Source organism: Osmerus eperlanus, chromosome 12 (genome assembly GCF_963692335.1).
Source record: "Osmerus eperlanus chromosome 12, fOsmEpe2.1, whole genome shotgun sequence".
NCBI classification, from domain to species: domain Eukaryota; kingdom Metazoa; phylum Chordata; class Actinopteri; order Osmeriformes; family Osmeridae; genus Osmerus; species Osmerus eperlanus.
Window position 1 is genome coordinate 16,720,709 of NC_085029.1, and position 26,407 is coordinate 16,747,115.

The 26,407-nt window shown below is 47.1% G+C and overlaps 4 protein-coding genes across 4 annotated transcripts; 3 read left to right on the forward strand and 1 right to left on the reverse strand.

Moving 5' to 3' along the window:
- Positions 1-332: 332 nt before the first annotated feature.
- Positions 333-15,010, reverse strand: LOC134030815 (proton channel OTOP3-like). The gene is made up of 9 exons (XM_062474160.1): positions 14,752-15,010; positions 14,560-14,590; positions 4,100-4,438; positions 3,740-3,876; positions 3,588-3,646; positions 3,172-3,323; positions 2,139-2,827; positions 1,804-1,983; positions 333-503 (listed from the first exon to the last, which is right to left on the reverse strand). The coding sequence occupies exons 1-9, from the start codon at positions 14,761-14,763 to the stop codon at positions 333-335; spliced, it is 1,770 nt and encodes a 589-aa protein (XP_062330144.1). The 5' UTR covers positions 14,764-15,010.
- LOC134031289 (pre-mRNA splicing regulator USH1G-like) lies at positions 5,535-12,007 on the forward strand. Its single transcript, XM_062474863.1, has 3 exons — positions 5,535-5,872; positions 9,373-9,814; positions 10,211-12,007. The coding sequence occupies exons 1-3, from the start codon at positions 5,709-5,711 to the stop codon at positions 11,036-11,038; spliced, it is 1,434 nt and encodes a 477-aa protein (XP_062330847.1). The 5' UTR covers positions 5,535-5,708; the 3' UTR covers positions 11,039-12,007.
- fads6 (fatty acid desaturase 6) lies at positions 13,205-18,345 on the forward strand. The gene is given in 8 exon segments (XM_062474164.1): positions 13,205-13,714; positions 13,786-13,811; positions 13,814-13,906; positions 15,593-15,759; positions 16,123-16,303; positions 16,674-16,861; positions 17,607-17,786; positions 17,945-18,345. Coding segments are annotated over 8 exon segments (1,143 nt in total). The 5' UTR covers positions 13,205-13,556; the 3' UTR covers positions 18,095-18,345.
- A 1,946-nt stretch (positions 18,346-20,291) lies between these two features.
- trim16 (tripartite motif containing 16) lies at positions 20,292-26,057 on the forward strand. The gene is made up of 6 exons (XM_062475265.1): positions 20,292-21,106; positions 23,118-23,213; positions 23,611-23,844; positions 24,502-24,673; positions 24,869-24,964; positions 25,089-26,057. Exons 1-6 carry the CDS (start codon positions 20,423-20,425, stop codon positions 25,754-25,756), a joined length of 1,950 nt encoding a protein of 649 aa, XP_062331249.1. The 5' UTR covers positions 20,292-20,422; the 3' UTR covers positions 25,757-26,057.
- The last annotated feature ends 350 nt before the right edge of the window (positions 26,058-26,407 follow it).

The window sequence follows — 26,407 nt, forward strand, 5'->3', positions numbered from 1 at the left end:
ATAAGCATTAGGTTTTTGTGTTCTTAAGAATGTCAATAATTCCTAAAGGAGGGAGAGAGGAGGAATGTGGCAAAGAATGATTGTTTCACCAATGATTGTACACAAACATTGTGTCATGAATATATTTGTGAAATACAATGTACAATACATTAAATAACGTGTCATTATCACTTGTAGCACGTAATATTACTTTTTCTTTGAGTAAGAATTTGGTCCAATGTTAACTAGTAATTACTTAAAAAAAATGTTTTTTTAAATTTTTAACATTTTTCAACATTTCACATTCAGATAAAGTGACCCTCCCTCCAGTAGGGGTCAATGTGGTGTGGTGTTCAGGCAGTGATCAACAGCTCCACCAGGGCTCCCACAGAGTGCATCCTGTAGAAGACTCCCAAGGGCTGGCCCAGGTTGACTAGCACGAACCAGGAAGTGAACCCAAAGAACTTCTTCCCCAAACCGTTCTCAAACTGGGGGTTGGCCCCGAAGGCAGGGATGACCCACAGCTGAGCATGGGGACAGATCAGAGAGGAAACATATGTGTAGTTAAGTCAGGTGTCTGCAGGGGTGCAGATGGGATTTTTGAACTGGGGGGGACCAAGCTGTCAGCAAATGATTCCAACTCAATTAGTTATTTTGTGTCAATCACGTGTCAATCACGCACCAAAACTTCATGCCCTCTGCAAATGTTTTATTTAAACATTTGCTGATCTCAGCAGGATGTAAATTATTACAAATATAACAATGTGTATGTAAACGGTATAAAGTATAAACACTTAAACAATAGATTTACATAAATAAAATAAGTATAGCCTTCATAGCATGAAATGTGAAATGAAATTTACGCTTTAAATTAAATATTCGGAATTCCCTCTGCAAGTATGACTTTTCTTTGTAATTGTTTTTCCAATAATAAACCAAATTTATAAAAAAAAAGAATTCCCTCTGCAGCCAAACAAATTTACCCTCTAGAGGCAGACTCAATAGGTCCCAAAAACATTTCTCCTCCTTTCATTTCCCTGAAGATATTGCTGGGCTGTCTGTCTTGTCTGTCCAGTTTGTCAAGTATGTCTTGGTGAATATGGCACACAGCAATGCCATTGAGCCTTTTTTGTGTCGTGGTTGATCGCAACCAATAGGTTAATGAAAGGGAGCGAGCCAAACATTTCAATTTTAACCAGCCAAACGAACGGGGTTACTAACGTCATCTCCATGACAAACAGGAAGACGCCAAGCCTAAAAGCACAAACGCCGGCTCCAAAAATACTTTAAATAAGCATAATACACTTTGCTTATTTAAGCGAAGTGTATTGCGTTACACACGCTAATACAAGCTAACATCGCTAACATTGCCTAATCAGCTGTGCAGTTATGAACTGATGCTTGTCGCCTTACATAGGGAGAGTGGTGGGGACGGATCGGGGTCACTAGGAATCTGGGGGGGACATGTCCCTCCAGTCCCCAGTGCCATGGGTGTCTGTAGGAGTCAGATGGCTGAGCGGTTAGGGAATCGGGCTATTGATCAGAAGGTTGCTGGTTTGATTCCCGGCCGTGCCAAAATGACGTTGTGTCCTTGCGCAAGGCACTTCACCCTACTTGCCTCTGGGGAATGTCCCTGTACTTACTGTAAGTCGCTCTGGATAAGATGACTAAATGACAATGTAAATGTTAACTAAATGTGCTTGCAAGGATAGGATATGATCACTGATGACCTCCAGCCACTCAACACCCCCCTTCCCCTCCCCCCATCACCACCACCAGACACACACACACACACACATACACACACACACACAGGGACTGTACCATGATGTTTGACAGGATGAGAAAGGCACAGATCTCCTGCATGGCCCTCTTGGTCCAGGGTGCTTTGCCTCCCCCTCCCTGCTTCTCAGCTGGTGGGGGAGAAGCACTTCCTCCCGCTGCCATGCAGATGTCTATTGATGGACTGACTTCGCTCATTTCCCCGTTGTCTTTCCGTTTCAGCTTTGGGACACAAGAAGGGTTGGACGTGAGCATCACTCACCTCATTTGGATAGTCTTTATACATATATATATGTTTAGATGTTGTCACATGATGTAAAAACAATATATATATATATATATTTCCCATGACCTGTCATCCAGCTGGGAATACTTGCCTTGAATATGCTGCTTCTCTTTCTTTCTTTGCTTTTGGCGAGGGCCAGACTGGGGTGTCTGTGGAGGCCCTCGATGATGAAGATGTTCTGGAGCAGGAGCTCCAGCAGGCTGAGGAGGGAGTAGGCAAGGTCCAGGCTTCCCAGGGCCCCGCTAGGCCCCAAAGCCAGAGCAGCCACCACGCAAAAGTACGACAGGCCCAGCTGGCCCAGGGCGGCTCCCACCAGGAGAAGCACGTCCAGGCTACGCGTGGGGTTGTGCCCTCCCTCGGTGGCTCTCCTCTCCAGCTTGTGGACCAGCATGCCAGCCAGGCAGCAGATGGACATGACGGGCATCACAGCCAGATGGTAGCCATAGAATATGAGGAAGGCATTGGTACGGTGCTGGCGTTGGCCAACCCACACTTGATACAGGACGAAGGAAGTCACCCCCGCTACGAGGACCAGAAAACCCAGCAGGGGGCCGAACAAGATCCCACCCTCGCGAACGATGTGTAGGGTCAGCTTCTGGCCGTGAGGTGGGTGGGGGCCAGGACTCACCCTCCGACCCACGTTCTTCCACATGACGTAGAGCATGCAGCCAGCCATCAGATAGAACTCTATGTTGAAGGGGTACAGGACTTCGTAGCCTTTCCGGAACACAAGGCAAACTGCACTCGCACTGCACTTGCATAGGGTTGCATTGATCACACCTGCCATTTAAACATAGTTTAACGAAATGTTTCATAAGCAAGACAGCCTGTGACAGGATTTCATGCATATCCTTTTGTAAGTTGTAATTGTCTTTTCTGATACGTGTATGGGACTGAATGGGACTGAATGGGGGGAATCTTGAATGTTCAGGACAAGGCTGAAGATCTACCATTCTGTACTGTTGGTTTCTACTCCAACCGCAGTTGAAACAAACATGATTCAACTTGTCACCCAGCAAATGATTAGAACCAGGCGTGCAGGATCAGGGTTAAAGCGAAAACCTACAGGATGGTAGCTTGCCAGGAACAAGATTGAGGATTCCAGCCTTGGTATAGAAGCCTACCTGAGAACATTGGAATGCGATATGAAGTGTTAGTAAAATCATCTTCGTCATAATCATCCTTTTCTAACTCAATCTCCTGGTGCACTGTGTCTTCTGAGATGGCATGTAGCCACAGCAACAGGTCTGCACTGAGGGTCACCATGAGGCCAGACCTAGTCGACCATGAACACACACACACACACACACAAACACACACAAACACACACACACACACACACACACACAAACACGCACACACACACACACACACAAACACACACACACACAAACACACACAAACACACACACACACAAACACAAGGACAAACAGGCACAGTTCATGCAAATGTCCATTGATTCCTTGTAAATAGTCAAAATCAAAAGGAAATAACACCAGCTGGGGGTCACATATGTGTATCACGTGATGCACGAGGCACCTGGTTATGATCTTGTGCTTGTGAATGCAATCTTTGGAATGAGCCCAGATAAAATACATCTGCAGAGTGAACACAGAAGAAGACATTAGCCACAGTCCCTCAAGAGGATAAAGGGAGAGGGTGTGAAAGCACAGACGCTTGACGATCCTCACCTGCAGCCCCAGGAAGGGAGCCTCCACAAAAGGGAAGATCACTTTAGCAGCTGGAGAACACTCCTTCATCAGGACGGCGTAGCCCATCCTGAAGACATGCAGCAGGAGACTCAACACAGCAAAGAGCAGGAGGACCACTGGCACGGGGAAGTCAACAGGAAAAATACCTCAATTAATTTGATAAACATTATGACAACAAAATGTTTTGGAAAACCAACTAGCGGCATTTACAGGTGCTAGGCTGTTTCTGACCGACCTTTATCATCTCTGGAGCCGGCGCTGTGCAAAGTTCTTAATGAACACAGTTCAGTGCCCTCCCTTGCCAGGTCATGGGTGTGTTGACACAAATGGTACGCCTACCTCTGATGGGCGCACCCCCAGCATGGTGGTCTTTGTGTGGGGATCTCCCCGGTTTCTTCCTGGCCCACAGCAGGTACCACAGCATCCACCCCATGCTGAGTCCCATCAGGAGCAGTATGAACACCAGAGGCTCCTGGTGCTTCAGACCCTCTGGGTTGAAAGCCTGTCCAGCCACCAGCGCTGCCCCCAGCAGCACCACGTTGAGGCCCAGCAGCCCAGAGATGAGCCGCCTCCCGCTGGGAACCCACACCAGGACTGGGTCTCCGTCTGGGTCCGAGTGCCCCTCGCTCCTGGGATCTTCCTCGTCGTGCAGGTCCTTTCCCCAGGACACACCCGCCTCTGAAACCATGATTTCAGCTTTTAGCACCGGGTCACGTCTCCAGTTCTTTACCGGTCCTCCCTTCGTTTCCACGCTCCCCCCGGTCTCTCTACACTACTCTTTCTCTCACACACTCAGTTCGTAGGTGGCTTTCACACACTCTCCTTGACCTTCATAGTGACAATCGTGAACCTGAATGAGTCTCAGTCCATTGAATAATGGCATGTGTACTTTAGAGCCTGTGGAAACATAGTCCCCTTCAGATTCAAGTGTTTACACCCGCCCACACAAGGTGTGGGTGTGATCTATTAATCTTGGCGCACCTTTGAAACTAAGGACTTGAGTTGTGTACCTTTCTGCATAGATAACATTTGTATTTTTGGTTCAGTCAGTTGCCTGGTTGAGCAGTTGATCAATCAGTTAGTTGATCTGATACCCCAATGCTGTTAGCTTGTATGGGGTTCCCTGTAGGAATAGTACAATACGAGAGGAATAAGTGTTTTGTTTGAGACACGCTAAAGGAACAACCACATTAATACAGTCTGCACCAGTCACCGACGTCAATGCCGCATACCATTATCAATGACAAGTGGTTGATAAAGATAATCAGGAAGTCACTGTAACTTACCGTTGAAACACTTTTGAGTTGCAATGTTGAAATCACCCTCCCTCCCCCAGCTCACAAATATATTGAAACCAAATGATAACAAAACTAAGATAAATACTTTTCAAAATGATCAAATAAATAAAAGCCTCACATTGTAGATAAACACAAATATGCTGTTTTAAGAAGTTGAGTCAGGCCTATATTTCAACAAATTCCACAGATGCAAATTATATACAGTTTTGCATGTTTTATATAAGCGAAACACTTTTTGATCTGATTAAATTTCGTCTGTCTTCACAATCCATGAACATTATTTGACAGAATGATTAAGGTGATCTCTAGTTTAATTCGTAATTTATTGTAACCAAACAAACGAATCAAAACAAGTGAAATGTCACTTTTCTTTATTAGAACGATCATTGACGGTGCAGATTTCAGGGGCTGGGAAGTAGGCGTACTCATTTCCCATCACCCCCCTGTTTGACAACTAGACCGGGGCTGTGTGTGTCCTTGGCAACCGCGCAGGTTACTTGTTGTGGTCCCTGCCTCCGCGAAAAAACAAACAGCGACTATCGGACGCGGCGTCCTGGATAAACTTGCCCCAAGTGGAGGGCAAGCTCGCAGCCAATGGATGCTTTTCAACCGGACCTGAGGCTGGCTCGGGGCCGTGGGCCGTGGGCACAATGAATGACCGGTACCACCGGGCGGCCCGGGACGGCTACCTGGATTTACTGAGGGAGGCTACACGGAAAGAGCTGAACGCGCCGGATGAAGATGGAATGACACCGACGTTGTGGGCCGCTTACCACGGCAACCTTGATGCGTTACGGCTGATTGTGGGAAGAGGGTAAGTTGCACGCGGATAAACATATTTTGCATCAACGTCGTTAAGACTATTAAACACCTGCAGCCCTTAAACATATATTTACCTCTAATATGCTGTCAACCCAATTCATCCCAACAATGTCTCGGCTTGTCATTTTCGCGCGCCAGTGCGCACAACGTGGATAACAACTTGGTAGCGCGTGTCCCAATAGGTAGGTCATAGTACTACGATAGTAGGATCAAGTAATGCATCCTTGACACATATTATGCAATATATTACATTGTTTTAGTCAACATTTTACTATCAGAACTTATCGAAACATTACATTACATTTTTGTTTCCAACGTGGAAATGTCCTGTAGGGGTTGCACGGAAAACAGTATGACCTACACTAAAAAGTAAAGTCAGTATTTGTGTGTGTATTATAACGATACGTGAAGTATCTAAAGAAACACATGTATACGTGTTCTTTCAGTCTAATCCTTTGTGCCAGTTCAGGAATTAATGCAGTCTCTGCTCCCATCACCGCCTCAGATCCCTGCTAGGAGATAGATGGACTATTTTCCATTTTAACAGCCTTGAAAGGTCACTGGTAGGAGGATGACCTACCAAACACACACACACACACACTCATACTCTCCCATTCTCTCTCTCTCTCTCTCTCTCTCTCTCTCTCTCTCTCTCTCTCTCTCTCTCTCTCTCTCTCTCTCTCTCTCTCTCTCTATCTCTCACCCACACACACATTGACGATGGGTCGGATTGTGATATGAAAGCCATCACATAAGATCTCTCACGGGTAATAAATCTGATTTGATTGTGAAACAGCAGCCGTTTAATAGCGATCCATTTCTAAAAGACCCTATTCCTCGCCCCGTATTGTAACTAACAACAAGGCTCCACTGAAAGATAGTGCTTACAATCCTCAGGCCCACACAGAACACAAACAGATCTAAGATTCGGGTGTGCACGTATTCCCTAATTAGTGGGCTGCACACTGTATGACACAATACATTCTCAATGGGGAAACAGGAGGGAAAACCGGATCCTTGGGCAGAAGCAGTAAGACTATATTCTGGTCCGATAAGTTTGAGCTACCCCTTCAGTCGAATCCCATTTGTGTGAGTGTGCCATATCAGCTCTGTCTTTTGTTTAAGGTTTGGAGTGCTGGACAAAGCAGGATTGGAAAGGTATAAGATTAACTACCTATTGTAATAGCTGCATGAAAGCCCTGCTGTGGCCTAAACCCCCTGAGAATCAGAAATGAGGCTGTCTGCCGGTGTAATGGCCCCTGTATGTCACAGCCCCTGTGAAGGGTTCATAAGGCGTGCAATAAAGAGAGGGGCGGTCGAGGCCGATGGCGGCGAGGGAGAGTGGATATTGGGAAAGGAAAGGTCACCATGATGGATTGGTCGTCTAGGAAACACAATGGTCCCTGGAGGTTACACACACTGACGGTGTCAGAAACTGTGCAGGAGATCCATGGAACTGTCAAAAGGTAAACAAAAGCTTTCCACCACAGAAGTGACAGTTTTTTCCAAGTGGATTTAAAAAAAGACTTCAGAAACTAAATCTTATGAGGTATATTCGGTGCGAGAGTATTTTGTAACAGACCAACATTAATTCTGGACCTGTGAGGGGAGTGATATTCATTTTGCAACAGCATGGTCCGCTACTTCTACAGTGTTTCCCATAGGTTTACAGCTTTGGGGGGGGGGGACGACCATGCAGAGACAGAAATGACATGCCGCCATGTAAATAAGATAAGTAACATAAGGTCATTTAGTTTATTTAATAAAAGAGCAAGCTATAGACCTGTTTTATAGGAAAGGTAACCTTAAATGACTTATTTTGGGATCGGGCGCTATATATAAAATACATTTGATATATATTTTATTTTATTTATTACGTTATTTTATTTTTTAATTTATGTTTTATTAACTTGACCTTCCAGGTGGGGTGGGGGGTGCCGTTGGGGGGGCGGGGCGCCCCCCTAATATAATGGTAGGGGAAACACTGTTCTATACGACGCCAAGGAGGATGGGAACTGTAGTTGTTGTGTAAGACTATGGCAGAGCTGTTTGTAGTCAGATTACTGTTTGTGACAAGAAGGTGTGATTCCCTCACAGGGGTCTTTCTTAGCGTTTCTCTAATTATTAGAAACATTATCCATTAAGTATACAAGGAAGTAAATTACAAAAATTACAAAAATCTACAAACAGTACTGTTAATGTCAGGTATATCAGGAAGTTTGAGAAACATGAATCTTTGTGTTCATGTGCTTGATGTCAAAGGCCCTTGCAGAGACAGGCGTACTGCTGGGGTCTGCTCTAAGGTTTCAAACAGGAAGTTGAAATCAGGGTTAACGTCAGAGGGGGTGACCTCATGCTTTTGGTCGTAGCGTCTCTGGGTGTGTGTGAAAGATGGGCCTCAGTGTGTGTGTGTGGTGAATAATGCATGGTCACCACTGTCATGTTTCACCTGCAGTTCTTCAATTATTGATCACACCTGAGCTAGGAGCCAGGTTGTCGGCGCGGGGGGTGAGACAGGAAGTGACAGGCCTCGATCCCCCGACTAGGAAGTGAAATTAAGTCATCATCTTACTGTTAACACCTGAGTAGCCTATTACATCACATGTATATGGGAATTAGATTGGATACGTTCGTTAGCATGCAGGATAGCTTGTTATCACACAGTGGTAGTCAGCCAAGCCAATGAGTCATTTTTCTTCCTGAGTTCAGGGTTAAATTAAAGAGGACATCTCTAAGTCTATCTCCATGATGACAGCAGCAGTGGTGGTCCAATAGTCTGGGCAGCTACACACTGATTGGTTAACGCACAACTCCAGGTCTGGGCAGCTACACACTGATTGGTTAACGCACAGCTCCAGGTCTGGGCAGCTACACACTGGTTAATGCACAGCTCCTGGTCTGGGCAGCTACACACTGATTGGTTAACGCACAGCTCCTGGTCTGGGCAGCTACACACTGATTGGTTAACGCACAGCTCCAGGTCTGGGCCCGTACTGCCAGATGTCTGGTGGTGTCGGGCAGATGGGTGACTGGTGCCTGGCATGCTGTGGAGGCGCTGGGGATGGCTTCCCTGAGCTGCCTGGCGAGTCCTGGCTCTCAGCTGGGCCATCTGGCTGTCTGGGGATGCAGCCTGGTCCAGGGTCAGAGGGATGCCAGCTAGGATGTATCCAGAGATGGGTGCAGGTTGGTGGGGGCTGGTTACCGGGACCGGCATGGTGTGGGCCAGCCGGGTTGTATTTATATGACATTTTTAGCGTGTTTATGCATTATGTATTTGTTGCCTTTCTTTATTTCTTTATTTAGGTTAATACTTATTTTTTTAAATGTGTCTTTTGTGCTTGTAAAGGTCATGTGGTTTATCTAGTGATAACTGTGAATTAACATAATGTCACGCCAAAAAATAAATAAAAGTATTTGTATTTAAAAAGATTTTTCTTGATTTCTCCACTAATTCTCCATCCACCTCTCTGCCACCTCTCCTCCTCTCTCCAGCGGTGACCCGGACAAATGTGACATCTGGGGCAACACGCCTCTCCATCTGGCCGCTGCCAACGGGCATCACAACTGCCTCTCCTTCCTGGTGTCCTTCGGTGCCAACGTGTGGTGCCTGGACAGCGACTACCACACCCCGCTGGACATGGCCGCCTCCAAGAGCCACATGGACTGCGTCCGCTACCTGGACTCCATCGCTGCCAAGCAGATCACCCTCAACCCCAAGCTGGTGAGCAAGCTGAAGGACCGGGCGTTCCGCGCGGCCGAGCGCAGGATCAAAGACTGCGTGAAGCTTCAGAGGAAACACCACGAGCGCATGGAGAGGAAGTTCCTGAAGGAGGCTTCGGACGCCATGAGCTTCTCCAGCTACAACAGCAGCAGCACGATGGGTCGAAAGCTGCCCCAGTTCAACACCGTCACCTCCAACATGCCATACTCGCAGGTTTGGCCTCTCGCAAATCACTCTCTTGTAATCACACTCTCTAGGGGATGTTATACGTAGACCCACACAGTCTATAGAAGCATTTAATATATTCTTTGTCTATACTGTATTCCCATCCTTACAGTCTAGTTTCATAAAGGTTTATCTAAGGTTTCCTCAAGCGATGGGCTGCTCGGTTTTCTTTACCTCTTTGTCAATCGCCTCGTTTGATTTACATTTAGTAGACGATCCAGAGCGACTCACAGTAAGTAAAGGGACATTCCCCCGAGGAAAGTAGGGTGAAGTGCCTTGCCCAAAGATACAACGTCATTTGCACGGCCGGGAAATCGAACCGGCAACCTTCTGATTAATAGTCCGATTCAGCCTTCTGACCACCCACCATCTGATTTTCCTCAGGCCACGCTGCACTCCACAGCCAAGGGCAAGACCAAGATCCAGCGGAAGCTTGAGAAGAAGAGACAGGTGGACGGCACCTTCAAGATCTACGAGGACGGCCGTAAGAGCGTGCGCTCCCTCTCAGGCCTCCAGCTGGGCAGCGACGTCATGTTCCTCAAGCAGGGCACCTACGCCAACTCCAAGGACCGCTCGCGCCTCAACATCCGCGACATGTTCCCCCGCGGGAACCATGACGACGACGACGCCGACACCATTTCGCGAGCCCTCAGCGACCCGGGCCTCCATGAGGCGGCTTACTCGGAGATCAGCAGCGATTCGGGCCGAGACTCGCTGTTCACCCGGCCTGGTCTGGGCACCATGGTGTTCAGGAGGAACTACGTCAGCGGGGGTCTGTTCGGCATGGGGGGCCGGGACGAGGGCAGCGTGGTGGGCAGCGAGCCGGTGGGGAGGGCGCCCAACGTGCGCCTGCGCGGGCGTCTTCCCCGGCGCTCGCCCAGCCTGGACGAGGACAGCATCGGCAGTGCCCTGAGCCTGCAGGAGAGGAACAGGCAGGAGCTGCCCTGGGAGGAGGCCGACGTGGGGCTGGACGAGGAGCAGGAGCCCGAGGGCAGGCCTCTGGAGACCTTCTTGGCCTCCCAGAGCATGGAGGAGTTCATGGCCATCTTCAGGAGGGAGAAGATCGACTTGGAGGCCCTGCTGTTGTGCTCCGACCAAGACCTCACCAGCATCCACATCCCCCTGGGCCCCAGGAAGAAGCTGCTGGACGCCTGCAGGAGACGGCTGGATGCCCTGGACGAGCCGGACGCCATGGAAGACACGCAGCTCTGAGGTTCTCTAGCCCCCCTCTGGATCATCTTCTCTATCAGCCAAACATGACTTGTCACATGTGACTAGTCACATGACTAGTCACATGGACTACGTGGAGATGTGTGTACACCCTCAGCTGTAATGTTGTAACGTTTTGTCAGTTTGTCTTTAATCTGTACAAACAGGGACATAGACTGGTTAATGGGGACATCTAGTGGACAGTTACAGAACTGTTACCAGCCTGTGATGAGGATAAATTAAAAGTAGATTTTATTCAACATTACACTTAACATTTAAATTGATGTGTGTTTGTTTATATATAGCTATATATATATATATACTGTATATATACTGTATATATATTCTTATGTTCATATTATAATATGATTTATAATAATAACCTGATAATGATAACAGGCTGGTATAGGCTGGTATCTCGCTAACTCCCAAATCCTGCTTCGTAGACCTCTGTTTTGAGATAATGGTAAAATAGTATTAGCTTTTTATTTGGAAACCATAAACGCATACATATGTCCTGGGGAGAACTAAAATGATTATCACTTTGTTACATCAGCAAATATTGTTAATCATTTTAATATATTTAGTTTTACATTATGTAAGTTGTTCATAATTTTTTTTCCAAAGTTTTGTTATATTTATATTGACTTAAGTTATTGTACAGTTTTTACAATTATCTTGACGATTGATACAACAGGACCCAAACAACACATTGACCTTGTCCATTGACCACATTCTGAGTGTATCTGTGTAAAACAAACATTGAGTGTATCTGTGTTAGTCGTAGTGAAGACCCTGTGAGGGGTGTGTGAGATGATCTGGGTTCTAACGAGCACCTTGTTATCTGTAGTTACGGCGCCAGTGTACTGTTTCACAAGATGTCCGCAGAGTGCACTTGAGAGTATGACTGCATGAATGTGCATTTTAATGTGATTCAACAAGGCTGACATCCAGTGAAAAACTTTTGGAATAAAAAAACTTTTGATGTTTCCACAGATTCATGGGAGTTCATTACAGAAATGTTAGGGTTATCATCTAACATGTTATATGACTATCCATAAAAGTTTCTATTTTCATTATCTGTAGACTGTGGGCAATCTCAGAACCTCACCACAAGACCTAGTACCACAAATTCTCCAGATGCTAACGCCCCCATTTACAGTATTTTTGGATAACACTATGACCTGTCAGTTCATATAACTGTGAAATCCACAGTTATATCCTCACTGATATGAGTACAATCACCAGACGAGCTGTGGGTGGCCAGAAAGGTGGCATTGTTCATTCCACTCTGAATCCAACCTCCTTTTTGCTGAAATACTCAATCTCTCTCTCTCTCTCTCTCTCTCTCTCTCTCTCTCTCTCTCTCTCTCTCTCTCTCTCTCTCTCTCTCTCCCTCCTCTCTCTCTCTCTCTCTCTCTCTCTCTCTCTCTCTCCTCTCTCTCTCTCTCTCTCTCTCTCTCTCTAATATCACTGCTGAACAGTCAAGGCGCCCTGCCAACAATGCTGGGGCCCCCTCGCACGAAAAACACTGCACACTCTCTCTTTCTCTCTCTCTTTTTCTCTTTCTCTCTCTCTCTCTCTCTCTCTCTCTCTTTCTCTCTATCTCTCTCTTTTCATCTCCAGAACCCTGGCTGTGCTCTCTCCAGCCTTAGCAACCAGGGAAGATGAATGCTGAGAGCAAAGCAGCCACTTCTAATCCCCCACCCTCCCCTCTCTCTCGAGCCCCAGCCCAGTTCCCACATTTTCCCCCTCTGTTTTTTCCAAACCCCAGCCAAGGTTATATGAATGAGAGAGGGAGGGGGTGAGAGAGAGAGAGAAAGAGAGAGAGAGGGAGGGGGGGAGACGTGAGGGAAAAGAGAGGCGACGTGACAAGAAGTGCATACAGTATGCATGAGCGACCGTGCTGAAGAGAGAGAGAGAGAGAGAGAGAGAGAGAGACACAGAGACAGAGAGAGAGAGAGAGACACAGAGAGAGAGAGAGAGAGAGAGAGAGAGGGGGGGGGAGGGGGGGAGAGAGACAGAGAGAGAGAGAGGGAGAGACAGAGAGAGAGAGAGGGAGAGACAGAGAGAGAGAGAGAGGGAGAGAGAGAAAGGGGGAGGGAGAGGGAGGGACCAGCACTATCGATTCTTCAGCTGAGCATCTGCAGTCTAGGGTCAGTGTGTGTGTGTGTGTGGGACATTATGTAGCTGCGTTGGTGTTGTTAGGCTGTATTATCTGTTCGACAGCCTTGGGTTTATTATCCAACCAGGCGTTGCCAGAGCAAGCTGATAAGGAGACAGAGAAGAAAGAGAGAAGAGCTCCAGTTGTTGGGGAAGTGAAAGAAGCAGAGTCTAAGACCAAGAGGACGTCTTCCTGATCCGGACCGCGCTTCCCTGCTCCGCTGACCCAACTGAGACTGTGCATGCTGGCTACAATGTGCAGGCTCTCCATGAAGATCGGCTGCTTGTGAGTCCTGTGCCGTTACGCTGTCGCCTTCATCTCACTTTTGTTGTCAGTCAGAACACCAGGGCAACCGACATGCAGAACGTACCGGAAGAGTGGAGGGAAAGAGGGAGCCGCGATGGCGGAGAGGAGATGGGAAGCAAGCCCTGGGAAGGGGAGCCTCTGCTCCAGAGAGACCGCAGCAGGGGACCCTCGGGGGGAACAGGGCGCAGCTCTGACGAGGGCCAGGAGGAGAGACAAAGGGGACTCCGGGGGGGAGGAGGGGGGGGGAGACGCGGGGGAAGGGACCGGAGGAGTCGGACAGGGAGTCCCTGATGATGGAGCTTAGCCGGCTGTGCAGAAGACGGTGAAGGAGAGCAGCTGGTGGGAGAGGAGGGGCATCGACTGCGCCATCCTGGCTGGGGGATTTCTGTGCCTCCCTCTGGGTGAGTGGAGCATTTACACAAGCAGTGGAGGAGGGTGTCAAATGTAACCTGGATGTCCAGGGCAAGGTCCACATCCAGGTCCACATTTGCCGCATATCTGTAAAGCCTGCTGTCTGATACTCTGTGCACTTATGTGTGGGTCACAAGAGGTCAGGCTGACCTCAATTTAGAACTGGTCTGTCATTGGTTCAACCGTTTCCTCCCCCCTCCCCCCCTGCCCTTCTTGTCATATACACTCACAGATATGTACATTGGCAACGATCCTGACTTCAAACTCTGTATATAGAATGATACTATCAAATTGCTAGTTTGACTGCCAGCAAAAAGGTTTAAGTGATGTCCCCAGCAGACCTATCCTACATGGTGGACCTGGGTGTGGCAGCCCCGGGCAGTGCCCTGAGGGGGCCTGGGTGTGGCAGCCCCGGGCAGTGCCCTGAGGGGGCCTGGGTGTGCCAGCCCCGGGCAGTGCCCTGAGGGGGCCTGGGTGTGCCAGCCCCGGGCAGTGCCCTGAGGGGGCCTGGGTGTGCCAGCCCCGGGCAGTGCCCTGAGGGGGCCTGGGTGTGCCAGCCCCGGGCAGTGCCCTGAGGGGGCCTGGGTGTGCCAGCCCCGGGCAGTGCCCTGAGGGGGTATTAATGACGGGGTGTATCACTGACCTGTTGACTTATCGCCGCCGAGTGAGCCGTTCTGAAATAGGAAGAGTGGGAGATCATTAACACATATATTTCCCGGTGTTTGGAATTGAACTGCCCTGACACATAACCCGCCCCGCTACCAGCAAGCCAAAGTACACATAGCACACATGCTGCGCACACACACACACATACACGCACTCCCATCTCAAATACCTCAGGCTGCATGTCTAACTGTAGTAGTGTCGGGTACCTCTCCGGACCTTCTGTTGTCTTGACAACCTCAAGCTAGAGTACCCCACAAGAAACTCGACCTACTGTTGGGGATGACAGCTTTTGAGCCACAGCATCCTCCCTTTACATAGAGATCTGGTTGCTGCCCTTCACCTGAGCTGTCCTCCCGTGGGAGGTGAAATCCTACACCCTGAAGCCCGTGGACGGCCACCTGAGGCGGGGCTTACAGAGCCACCATTCTGTTTACTGAATGTGTGGCAGCAAACACCCACTGTCATAAAACGCATGCATGAATGCATGCTCGCTCTCTCACACACACACGTACAGTAAGAGCAGAAAACCTGTGTTCCCAAACAGGGCTGGCTGACACTGACATGAACCACAAATCAGAACCGTCTGCCTGGGAAAGGTCCTGAGAGAACACCATAACAGAGGAGAGAGTGTGATTGAGGAAGGGAGCCGCGGTTTAGACGTGTGTTTGAAATGGCAGGAGATGAATGGAGAACATGCTGGAACACAGAGAACTGGGGTGCTTTGTAATGCTAATCTGGAAAAGTATTCGTTTCAGTCTCCTGCAGGGAGATGTTTGGTTTAATAGCTCAAAACCTTAGAGATGGAACAGTTCCACACGGGGGATATTAACCTTGTTCTCTCCGTTCAAAATGTGTGTGAACTAGCCACTGAAATGATCTATTACCTCTCCTCCCTCTATCTTTCTCTCCCTTACTTTCTTACTTTCTTACTTTCTTACTTTCTTACTTTCTTACTCCCTCCCTCCCTCCCTCCCTGCCTCCCTCCCTCCCTCCCTCCCTCTTTCCTCCAGCCTTCATGATGTTAGGCTCCTCCCAGGCCCTGTGCTTCACCGGGGGCCTGCTGCTGATGGGATTGGCCCACGCTGTCATCACCATCAAGGGGACGCACCTGGCGAGCCACGGGGCGCTGAGCGAGTCTCCCGCTTGGGCCGAGTTCTGGGGAGTCTTCTTCATCGAGGTGACAGACTCTTATCTCTTCTTATCTCTGTATGCTCAGATGGCCAATCTGCTAATGGAGTGATTTATGTTATAGTTGCATGAAAACATTTCCGGTTCAGCTCAGGTCATTGAACAGCCCATCGCTGCTTTAGATCTACCCCTCTTAATCTCCAGAGAGGATATCACAGGATTGATACTTTGTCCTTTATTCATTGGTTTGGGCATTCCTGCTGCAAATGTTACCATCAGAACACAACAGTCAGACTTTGAGGTGTGGGAGTGTCACTGACGCAAATCTGCCTCTTTTCTCTTGTCCGTAACCATCTGTCTGTCTGTGTGTCTGTGTGTGTCTGTCTGTCTGTCTGTCTGCCTGTCTGTCCAGGTGTGTGGCTCCTTCACAGCGAGAGCGGGAGTGCAGGCTCACATCAAGATGCATCACGCCCACACCAACATCGTGGGGCTGGGAGACTCCAGCATCTGGAAGGTTCCCTCCCTGCCTCGCAGTGTCTACCTCTTCATCGCCCCCCTGGCAGTGCCCATCATCACCCCTCTGGCGGCTCTGGGTAAGACCCACCTACCAGTGACGCTTCACCTGGAAGCTCTGGAGATGGAACGTTTAGTGCTGTGGGCCTGTGAGCGTTGCTGGGTTACGATATCTGTGTAGGCTATAAGCTCGATGCTGATGAACTACACGCGTCTGTCAGAATGCCGCCAGGAAACTATCATTCTGCTTCTGTTTTGAGACCTTTGAACCCTCCCAAGCTGTCTCTCTCATGGTGTTTGTGTGTGTGGGTGTGTGTGCGTGTGTGTGGGTGTGTGTGTGTGCGTGCGTGTGTGCGGGTGTGTGTGTGCGTGCGTGTGTGTGTGCGTGTGGGTGTGCGTGTGTGCGTGCGTGTGTGTGTGCGTGTGTGTGTGTGTGTGTGCGTGCTACAGGTGAGCTGAAGAGTTCCTCAGTGTGCCACGCTTTGAAGACGGTGTCGATGATATCCTTGGGGATGTGCTCCCAGTACTGGCTGCTGGTCCATGTGTCTGGGTTCCAGTCTCCATACACCACCCTCCTCTGCATGCTGCTCTGCAGGGCCATGTCCTCCATCCCTTACATCCACGTCAACATCTTCCAGGTCAGCTGGCTCGACACTCCGTAGCTGTACACACCAGCACCACATGAGCTGTGGACAGGAACATTCACACGCTCGCTTCTCACACGGGCCAGGCGGACAGAGCTGCCCTGGCTGGAATTGTGGGAATTATTCTGAGGTTCGTTTGAGGTCAAACTACAAAATCACTTTTTATGCCATTCAGGGGTTTGCTTTAGGGAACCATTCTAAATGTCTCAGACAGGCGTCCTCTCACAAAGCGGTATTGTGTTCCTCAACTTCTAGTAGGAGTTTCAGAAGTTTTCAGCCGGTGAATAGGAGCTTCAGAAAAGAACGCTTCATGCATGGCTTTCCCAGTGAAGCCTGTCGAGAGGAATCGTGTGTATTGTGTATTGTCAGATCAGAGGGTTTTTTCGTCGCTGGTTTAGGTTCCTGATCTGACGCCAAGCGGATGGGGAATGTTGTTCTGTAGGGTGTAACCCTGAACCTGAAGCAGTTAAACATCTCCCTCGCGGAGGGTGTTTTTTTGCTATTATTGGCAACAAGGTTTCCTTTGTCATGAAAGATGGACTGGTGTTATTGCAGCTACCAGACCTTCCCAAACTCTTCACTGTGAGGAGGTGTACAAGTACTGTCATGCTTGGTATTCACACACACAGACATAGACATATCCACACACACACACACAGACACACAGACACACACACACATCCACGCACACACACAAAGGACAAAAGTTGTTCAGCGTGTTCTTGTTGATGTTCCAAAGCATATAGGCCTGCCCATGTTTTCCCCGACCCGGCGGCCCAAGAGGATCTACCAGATGACCCACGGGGTCCTGAACCTTCCACGGAACCCTCTGCTGGACTTGACCTTCGGGCACTCGCTCATAAACTGTCACGTCGAACACCATCTCTTCCCCTTCCTCTCCGACAACATGTGTCTGAAGGTAACGGAAACATTAGAAACTTTCCCCAGATGTTTTCTGCGTAATAATGCACGAGGAAGCCCGATGACAGTCGAGGACTTGTTGTTGTTGTAGATGTAGGCATGATTTTTGTCAAGAAGTCGTTTTCACGGCAAACGTTTGCTGTGCCCTGTGTGTAGGTGAAGCCCATTGTGTCCCGATACCTGAAGGAGAACGACCTGCCGTACCAAGAGGACACCTACCTCTCACGCCTGCGCCTCTTCTTCCACAAGTACCAGGAGCTGATGGTGTTCGCTCCACCCATCACAGAACTGGTGGGGGTACCTTGATGGTGAGAGGGAGGGAATAGAAGGGAGGGGAGGGGAGGGAGATGAAAATGAAAGGACTGTGGAGATGGACGTGAAGGAAAATAATATTTCACTCATATATTCTGCTGATCAGGCAATAATCCACTCTGTGATCTGCTGCACCTATCACTGTTCTAACTTGCAGTTGGAGCACAAGCTCCAACTGGCATGTACTGCACATGGCTGTGCTCTAACAAGTGTATTACGATTTACATTTACATTTAGTCATTTAGCAGACGCTCTACACTAATGTGTAGATCAACAATGCAATAACCCAGACATTGGAGAATGATTTTTCATAAACACTGGCCTGATGGATTTGAGAACTAGTTAGGTTTTGATCATGTTTCTCTGTCCAGAGCGTGGCTTGACTGTTATTTCATTTTAATGTTGTGACATGGAGGAGAATAATCAAGACTTTGACCTTGGCATTCACCCCACTGAAGGAGAACAGTTGATACGAGTTGTGTCTGAGTTTTTTTTGCTGTGCTTATAATCCAGAGACAATTCTTGATGCACTCCTGTAACCTTCAGATTTACTAATATCCTTCATCCTTGAGGTGAATCATACCCCAGCAATTTAAAACTCCAAGTGTGATTGTGATTAAAATTGATACACAAGTTTATTGTGTCAGGTAATTTATGTTTCTCACCTACCTAAACTTAAATAACACTTATATTAGCTATCTGTATTAGAAACATTAAACACATTAGATATGTATGTGAACAAAGTAGTTCCATAGAGTTGAGACAACATAACTACACTAGTTTGAACACTGATGTCTTCAAAAACTCCTTTTGTTTTTGACTGTAGGATCAACATAAGGTCACTAGGTGGCAGCGTTGAACTAGTCGCTCTAAACAAAGAACCTGGTTAAAGGCAGGGTAGGCAAGTTGCGCGAAGTTGCTAGCTATTTTAGGTTTCCCTTTAGCTTTTAGCTTAAACCAAAATATCCCACCTCCTCCCTTCAAACCAGTGCCACACAACTACAGTAATGAGCATTGAGTGCAGGGGCAGAGTGCGCGCAGGTAGGCAGACAGACAGGTAGCCTGTCCAATCAATAGTCAGGGTGCCCCTTAATGATTGGCCGTGTTTATTACAGTATTGCGACGCCCACAGATGTCGGAATGATTTCATATTACCGTCAAACCTTTGGATATATTGGTTGCTATCAAGACGTGTGTTGGAAAAATTGAAGATGTAACACATTTATCCTGTATAAGAATGATTCTGTGTTCAGCATTCCTTGGGTGCAAAGAGGCCTACCCCCAAATCTGAACTCTGGGTAAACATACAAGACCCTTATCTTGGGGCTGAGGACTAGGAAGAAGGGGGTTGGTTTGGTTGTTTTAAGGAGATACTTTGTGACAAGGACTATAGGTGGAGATGCAAGGTCTGGTGTCCATTTGTTGACACCTATGTGAAGGAGTTTACAACCCCAGGACCGGAGATCCTGTTGTTGTGTTTCAATCAGGGTTGATGTCGTAAACACGCACACACGCAAACACGCACGCACACACGCGCGCCAGGTCTATGCAAGGGAGCCAATGAAGAAGAGCCATGGGACATTTGCATGCCTTTGTCTTAACCAATGACTGTAAAGAGCGGGGCTGCTTAAATAGGTAGCTAGCGCAACATGCTAGCAGACTTTGTAGCACAATGGCATGTGATGTTTTTGTCTCCTTGTGGGCCGGCCGCAAGCAATAAAGCTTTTTTAAACTTGTTCACCGACTGACTGTGCAATGCTTGATTTCTGACAACGTGAAGTTACTTTCGGCAAATATGACAAAAAGTGCTTCTCAACAACAATGCCTACCCTGCTTTTAATTCACCTTGTGACTGGTTTCATTTGCTTGAAACCAGATGGACATTGGAATCAACAGATCACGATTCTTCCTCTGTGTAGAGAAAACAGATGTGGATTCAGTCAATGCTCTCTGGAGGAAGGTATTTCATTACAACTTATTTCCCAACTCTCCAGATTCCACTGATCAAAGACCTGAGGGCGAAGAGCAACATAACAATTCCCTGTTTGGGATTTGCAAAGCAAGCTCCGCCTAGCTGTTCCTATGACACACAAAGAGGGGGAGGTTTTATGTGTGTGTGTGTGTGTGTGTGCTGAAGTAGGCGGGAAGGGCCCGAATCTATGAGAGGCAACTCATAGAGTTAAGGTGTGGCTTAAAAGCACTCAGGCATGATTCGGGAACAGGTTGACTTGAAGCAGAAGGGGCAGGGTGAGTTTTACAGGGAGAGTTTTACAGAGAGACAGAGAAGGAGAAGCTGCAACAGGGACACGCACGCAGAGATCCATGGCTGCCACAGAAGCTGGGGCAACCCTGAACGGTGGCGGGCTCTCCGCTGACCTCCCAGGGGACTGGTCCACCACGTGCTGCCCTCCCTGCTCGCTCAGCCCTGACACACCTGAGCAGGGCGACACCACCACACACAATGGGACCGTGTCGGAAGGCCCGGTGATGAACAACAAGGAAAATAATGTCCTGAACAAACAGGATTCCAATACGGCAGAGGAGACAAAGATTCCGGTAGATCTCAAGGGGTCAGAGGTCATTGCGAAGCCCGAGCAGGAAAAGAAAGACAAGGAAACGTCCAAGTCGAACGAGGCAAACGGTAAAGAAGTAGGAAAAGAAGCTGTGACCAAAGAGGAGGAGGTGAAGGAGGAACCTCTGGGGCCTGACGACGTGGTGTGCGACTCCTGCATCGAGAGCCCCTGCAGAGCCCTCAAGTCCTGCCTCACCTGCCTGGTGTCCTACTGCGAAGCCCACCTGAGGCCTCACCTGGAGAACAACAAGTTCCAGAACCACCGGCTGGTTGAGCCTCTCAGGGACATCGAACGGCGAACCTGCGAAAGCCACAAGTTGCCCCTGGACTTGTTCTGCTGCCCGGATTCCTGCTGCATCTGTCAGGATTGTGTCACGGAGGACCACAAAGGCCACAAAACTATGACTGTGGTAGAGGCCCGAAGTCAGATTCAGGTAGTGTACGCTCTCTCGCTCCCAACATCTTTCTATGAACCTTCACACAAATAACTTGTTTCCCAACTCTAAACAGAATGGCCATGCTCAAATTACTCTATATCAATGTCAACTACTTTCTTTGTCTGCTATCTTTGAAAGTGTTCCTGTACCAGACACCTGCTTTCCAAAGAAGGCAAACAGAAAGAGAGTAATAGTGGACCACGCAATATCTGACAAACAGCATTCCTTTTCTCACAAACAGAACAAAAGCAGTACAGTGAAGACAGAGAAGAATATAAAGATATAATATCACGCATTCAAATACAAATACACTTCCTCTAGAATGAGGAAGTGTATTCAAACTTTGTGAGCTTTAGGTCTGCTGTGAGTCTCACTCAGGTCTCACGACACGTTTATCCTGCTTCAGCACCGGCTCATCTCTGAAGAATGTTTCACACACTCACACAGCTGTGAATAGCCGCCGGCGAGGCATGAAGTCGAACACGCCTACTGACTGATACAGCTTAGAGGGTAGAGGGTGGCGATCAACAATGGTATTTGTGACTTCATCTTTAATAAGAGGTCCTGGATTTAGGTGTCATGAAATGCAGCGAGAATTACTTTGATGGATATTACTGACTCTCCAGCGTAAAGGTCATCCTAAGACTTGATCTGTGTGATTATTTAAGACAGTCCAGCTGACACCTAGAACATTCTGGAAACTTCAGTCTGCACCTACACCCAACAGAGACGGCATCCACCCCTTTTGACATCTGTTTCTGTTCATGGCTAATTTGAGCATGCCAGCAGAAATATAAGTTTCCTACAAATCACAGCGTTGCCACACATATCAAGGAATGCTGGGAAAAAAACCCACAGGCAATATTGGGAGCAGTCGACTTTTTAAAGTCAGAAATACAAACTTCAACAGGGTCTATATGAGATATGTGAGAGAAGGTTTCAGTCTTGGGTTCTGTTCACTAAAGCTAATGATCCTATGCTTGTTACAGTAGGGGCAACTGGTTTTTTCTTATTACATAACTCACTATGTAGCCGTTTTGTTTGAACAGACACATGTTGACCCATGCTCAGATCTTTGTTGATTCGGTTTTGTCTCCGTCAATGTGACTTTTGACTTGTCTTGAGTTTAGTTAAAGCCGCTCTAAAAAAAACTCTAATTATTTGATATTACTTTTATTACTTTTTATAAAAAGATGTAATCATTGAGAATCCTCGGTTACCATTGAAAAGTGCAGTTACCGGTACTTACTTTAAGACATCTAACTGCACATCAGTGTGAAAAGTGAGTTTTTTTAATGAGGTTTTTGTCCCAGGGAAAAACTTACAGAGGGTCTGCTCTGTAAAACAACTATATTTCCGACATCATCAGTTCACCAAACTGGTGGAACAGCTTTGCTGTGTCTCAAATCATGTTTAGACCAGAACAGGAATTCACAGAGGATACGAGGAAATACGAGGCAAATATTTGCCTTGTGTTTGTGTGCGTGTATGTAAAACTTTGTGTTAGGTAGGTGTGTGTGTGTGTGTACACACACACGCACACGCATACAGGAAGGTTTGAGTTGTTTTTCTTTTTGAGGGAATGGGACACTCAATAAAAAGTTATTTGTACAAACATTTGTGTTCAATTAGATACTCATATTGAAGTTAATATATTGTCAATGGATTTATATAAACCGTCTCTGATGTGAAACCTGCTATGATCTTAAATGTCGAGTCCTTCAAACATGGCATAATACATTGCCTGTGGGTATAGATGTACCTGAAAGGAATTCCACATTCCAGTTTAAATCAACCGTTGCCTGAACCTGTTTGAGGTATTTTCAGAAGAAACTTGGGTCTACACAATAGCGTTTTACATGGTTGATCATTATCAGAACAGCTAACATGTGCGATTGAAGCAATACGTTTGTATTGCACTGAAACGAGAGTGTTTATGATCGAGACATGGCGTAGGCCTACAGTCACCGAGTGAACACTGTACTCTTTCCTTTGTTTTGTTTCCAAGAGGGAACTCCATGACAAGCAGGCTGAGATGATGAGGACCGCAACCGCAGCAGAGAATTCAATCAACAAGCTACAGGTCAACACGGTCTCCATTGAGGTACGGAGCATCATGGTGTTGCACAGACTTTAAACCCCTTCATAACACTATCCTGCGACAAAAGGTTAGATACAAAAAATCAATGTAAAAATCCAAACGGATAACGGGACCACAGCATGTAGGCTATTTCTGCTCTAACCGTAAGGCTGGCAGGTTTCATGACGTAAATTGCTGTGGGCTGTTTTGGAACCACCACAACACAACTGATTACGTTGAGTGTAGGAGAGGATGACTGTTTGTTTGTGATTAGGCTACATGGCTTGTTATGCAGGTTAGCATTCCTGACCCTCAGAGATTTCAACATCCTGGATGAGCTGTCACACCAGCTCTGAAGCTACTTTTGAAAAGAAAGAAAACATCTTTACAGTAATGCCACAAATTAATATTTGTTCTTCAGAACTCTGTGAAAGAGGTGCGTGAAGTGGTCGAGACCCAGTTCGCTGAGCTGCAGGCTGCGGTGGAGCGCACCAAGCGGGAGGTGACGGAGATCTTGGAGACGGAGGAGAAACAGGCTCTCAAACAGGCCGAGGGCATCCGGGCTCACCTGGAGCAGAGGTGCACCGAGCTGAAGAAGACCCAGGCACAGATGGAGAAGCTCTCCAAGAACAAGAATGATGTGGACTTCCTCCAAGTAAGCTTATTTACATTTACATTACATGTATTCATTTAGCAGACGCTTTTATCCAAAGTGACTTCCAAGAGAGAGCATTACAAAAGTGCATAGGTTAATGATCATAAACTATGAGAAAACTAGCCAAAACATGAAGCATACATTGTGAAAAGCAAATAAATGCCAATGGGAAGAAACATAAGAGCATGTAGTTAAACAAATTACAAATTAAACAAAATGAACCTCAAAAGTGCAAGAGTGTACTTGTAGGAAAGCAAATGAGATCAAAGCAAAAACCAACAATAACAATACAGCCTAAGGTTGTTCTTTTCTAATGACCCATAAAACATGACAGTCACTGAGTTATGATCACTCCGTTAGTGACATGGTGACGGAACACGGTTGTTCCTCAGGTGAGCAGTGCTAAGTCACTGCCATGGGAAGTGGGAATCCTTGTATTTACACCTTTTTACATTACATTTACATTTAGTCATTTAGCAGACGCTCTTATCCAGAGCGACTTACAGTAAGTACAGGGACATTCCCCCCGAGGCAAGTAGGGTGAAGTGCCTTGCCCAAGGACACAACGTCATTTGGCAAGGCCGGGAATCGAACTGGCAACCTTCAGATTACTATCCCAATACCTCCTACTTAATAAGAGTGTGTGTGTTTTCCCAGGAGTACTCCGAGTGGAAGAAGGAAAGCCCAGACATCTCGCTGCCTGGGGTGTACATTGGACTCATGGATCGCTTGAATTCCTTCAGCCGCATGATCGTAGACTCTACAAGGGAGATGTGTGGAAAGCTGCTGTCTTCCTACATGGAAAAACTTAAAGATACTTGCACTAAAGGTGAGGTCCGAGATCAAACATGATCAATGTCAAGAATTAACTAGTTTGTTGGAGGAAAACCATTATCTTCTTTTCTGAAACTATTGAAATTATTCCAGTGATGCACAAAATCTCCCTCCAGTAGGTGAAGCAACTTATTGTGAAACACAAAAATAGGATCATGTCTTGGTCTGTCTTATCCTCTCTGATCCACAGACAAGATGGGGATCAAGACAACAGTTCATGCCACAATCACAACAAGACAGAACATGTTACTGCCGAAGCCAAAGTCACGTGTTGACTTCCTGAAGTGTGAGTCATCTCTACAGTTTTGTTTATTCATGCTGAGAGGACTCCAAGCGTGAAATGTTTATTTTGTGTTATGTTTTGGGACTGACATACTGAAAACCATGTCTTCTTCCCTGGTGGTGGTTAGATGCCACCACTGTCAACTTTGATGCAGACACTGTCCATAAATTCCTGCGCCTGACAGACGACAACAGGAAGGTAACCAACACCACGCCTTGGCAGCACCCGTACCCTGATGTGCCAGAGCGTTTTGAGAACTGGCGTCAGGTGCTGGCCACAGAGAGCTTCTACATGGGGAGACATTACTTTGAAGTGGATGTGAGTGGAGAGGGGACACACGTTGGCCTCACCTACAAGAGCATCGACAGGAAAGGTCCAGAGAGCAACAGCAGCATTGCGGGAAACAACTTCTCGTGGTGCCTCAAGTGGAACGGCCGCTGTTTCTCCGCCTGGCACAGTGACGTGGAAACTCCTCTGACAGCGGACAAGTTCACCCGCATCGGCGTCTACGTGGACTATGCTCAAGGTCAACTGGCCTTCTATGGTGTGGGTGACACCATGACCCCTATTTATGAGTACAAGGCAGAATTCCTGGAGCCCCTCTACCCAGCCTTCTGGCTCTCAAAAAAGGAGAACACTGTTGTGCTTGTTGTACCTGGGGAGGATCTCCCACTGAAAGGTCCCTCTCCCCCCTCCTCACCCCCCAACACTGCTAAATCTACTGCTACTGTCCCTACCTGTCGACACTCCCCGCCCCCCTCTCGTTTTGTTATTTCTGCCGTGAAACTCCCGTAATTTGTATGGCCCAAACATCGTTATATGAATAATCACATCAATATATTATTCCAAGGTTGTCGAGTTGCCAGATCTTGTATGAAACACATCAGAAGTAGAATAACAAATTCAACAAGAATGCAAAAGTGTGGATGGAAATATACTATAGTCTAGTATAGCAGTCTATTTTTTTCTTTTTCTTAAAAATAAACGGACAAATACTTGAACAGTGGGGTTATTCATGTGTATCTTTGGGACTGTTGTTTACTGTAACCGAGGGCAACCAAACAATGCAAATAAAAAGTGTGTCTTCATCTGTAAACAGGCTGTTTCAGTCTATTTTTTAATTCGTTTTTTTCATTTAAATTGACTTGGCATGAAATCAAATCAGTCAGAAGTAAAATGAGTACAAAGTACTTTTAAAAATGAGTTAATCAGTGTACACCAGTACCCAGAGATGGCAAAAGTACACACATAGAGCAGCGCAGAGTATAAAGTACAGTAGAAAGTTTTTTTTCTAATCTTTCTTTCATAAATATATATATAATCTTTAACCTTTTTTTTTACACACAACACGACACCAAATAGTGTCCATTTTTTTCGAAAACATTATATAAAACCTTTGTTTTGAAAATATTTTTTCAACCTTTTGAAACTTTTGTTTTTCTAAAC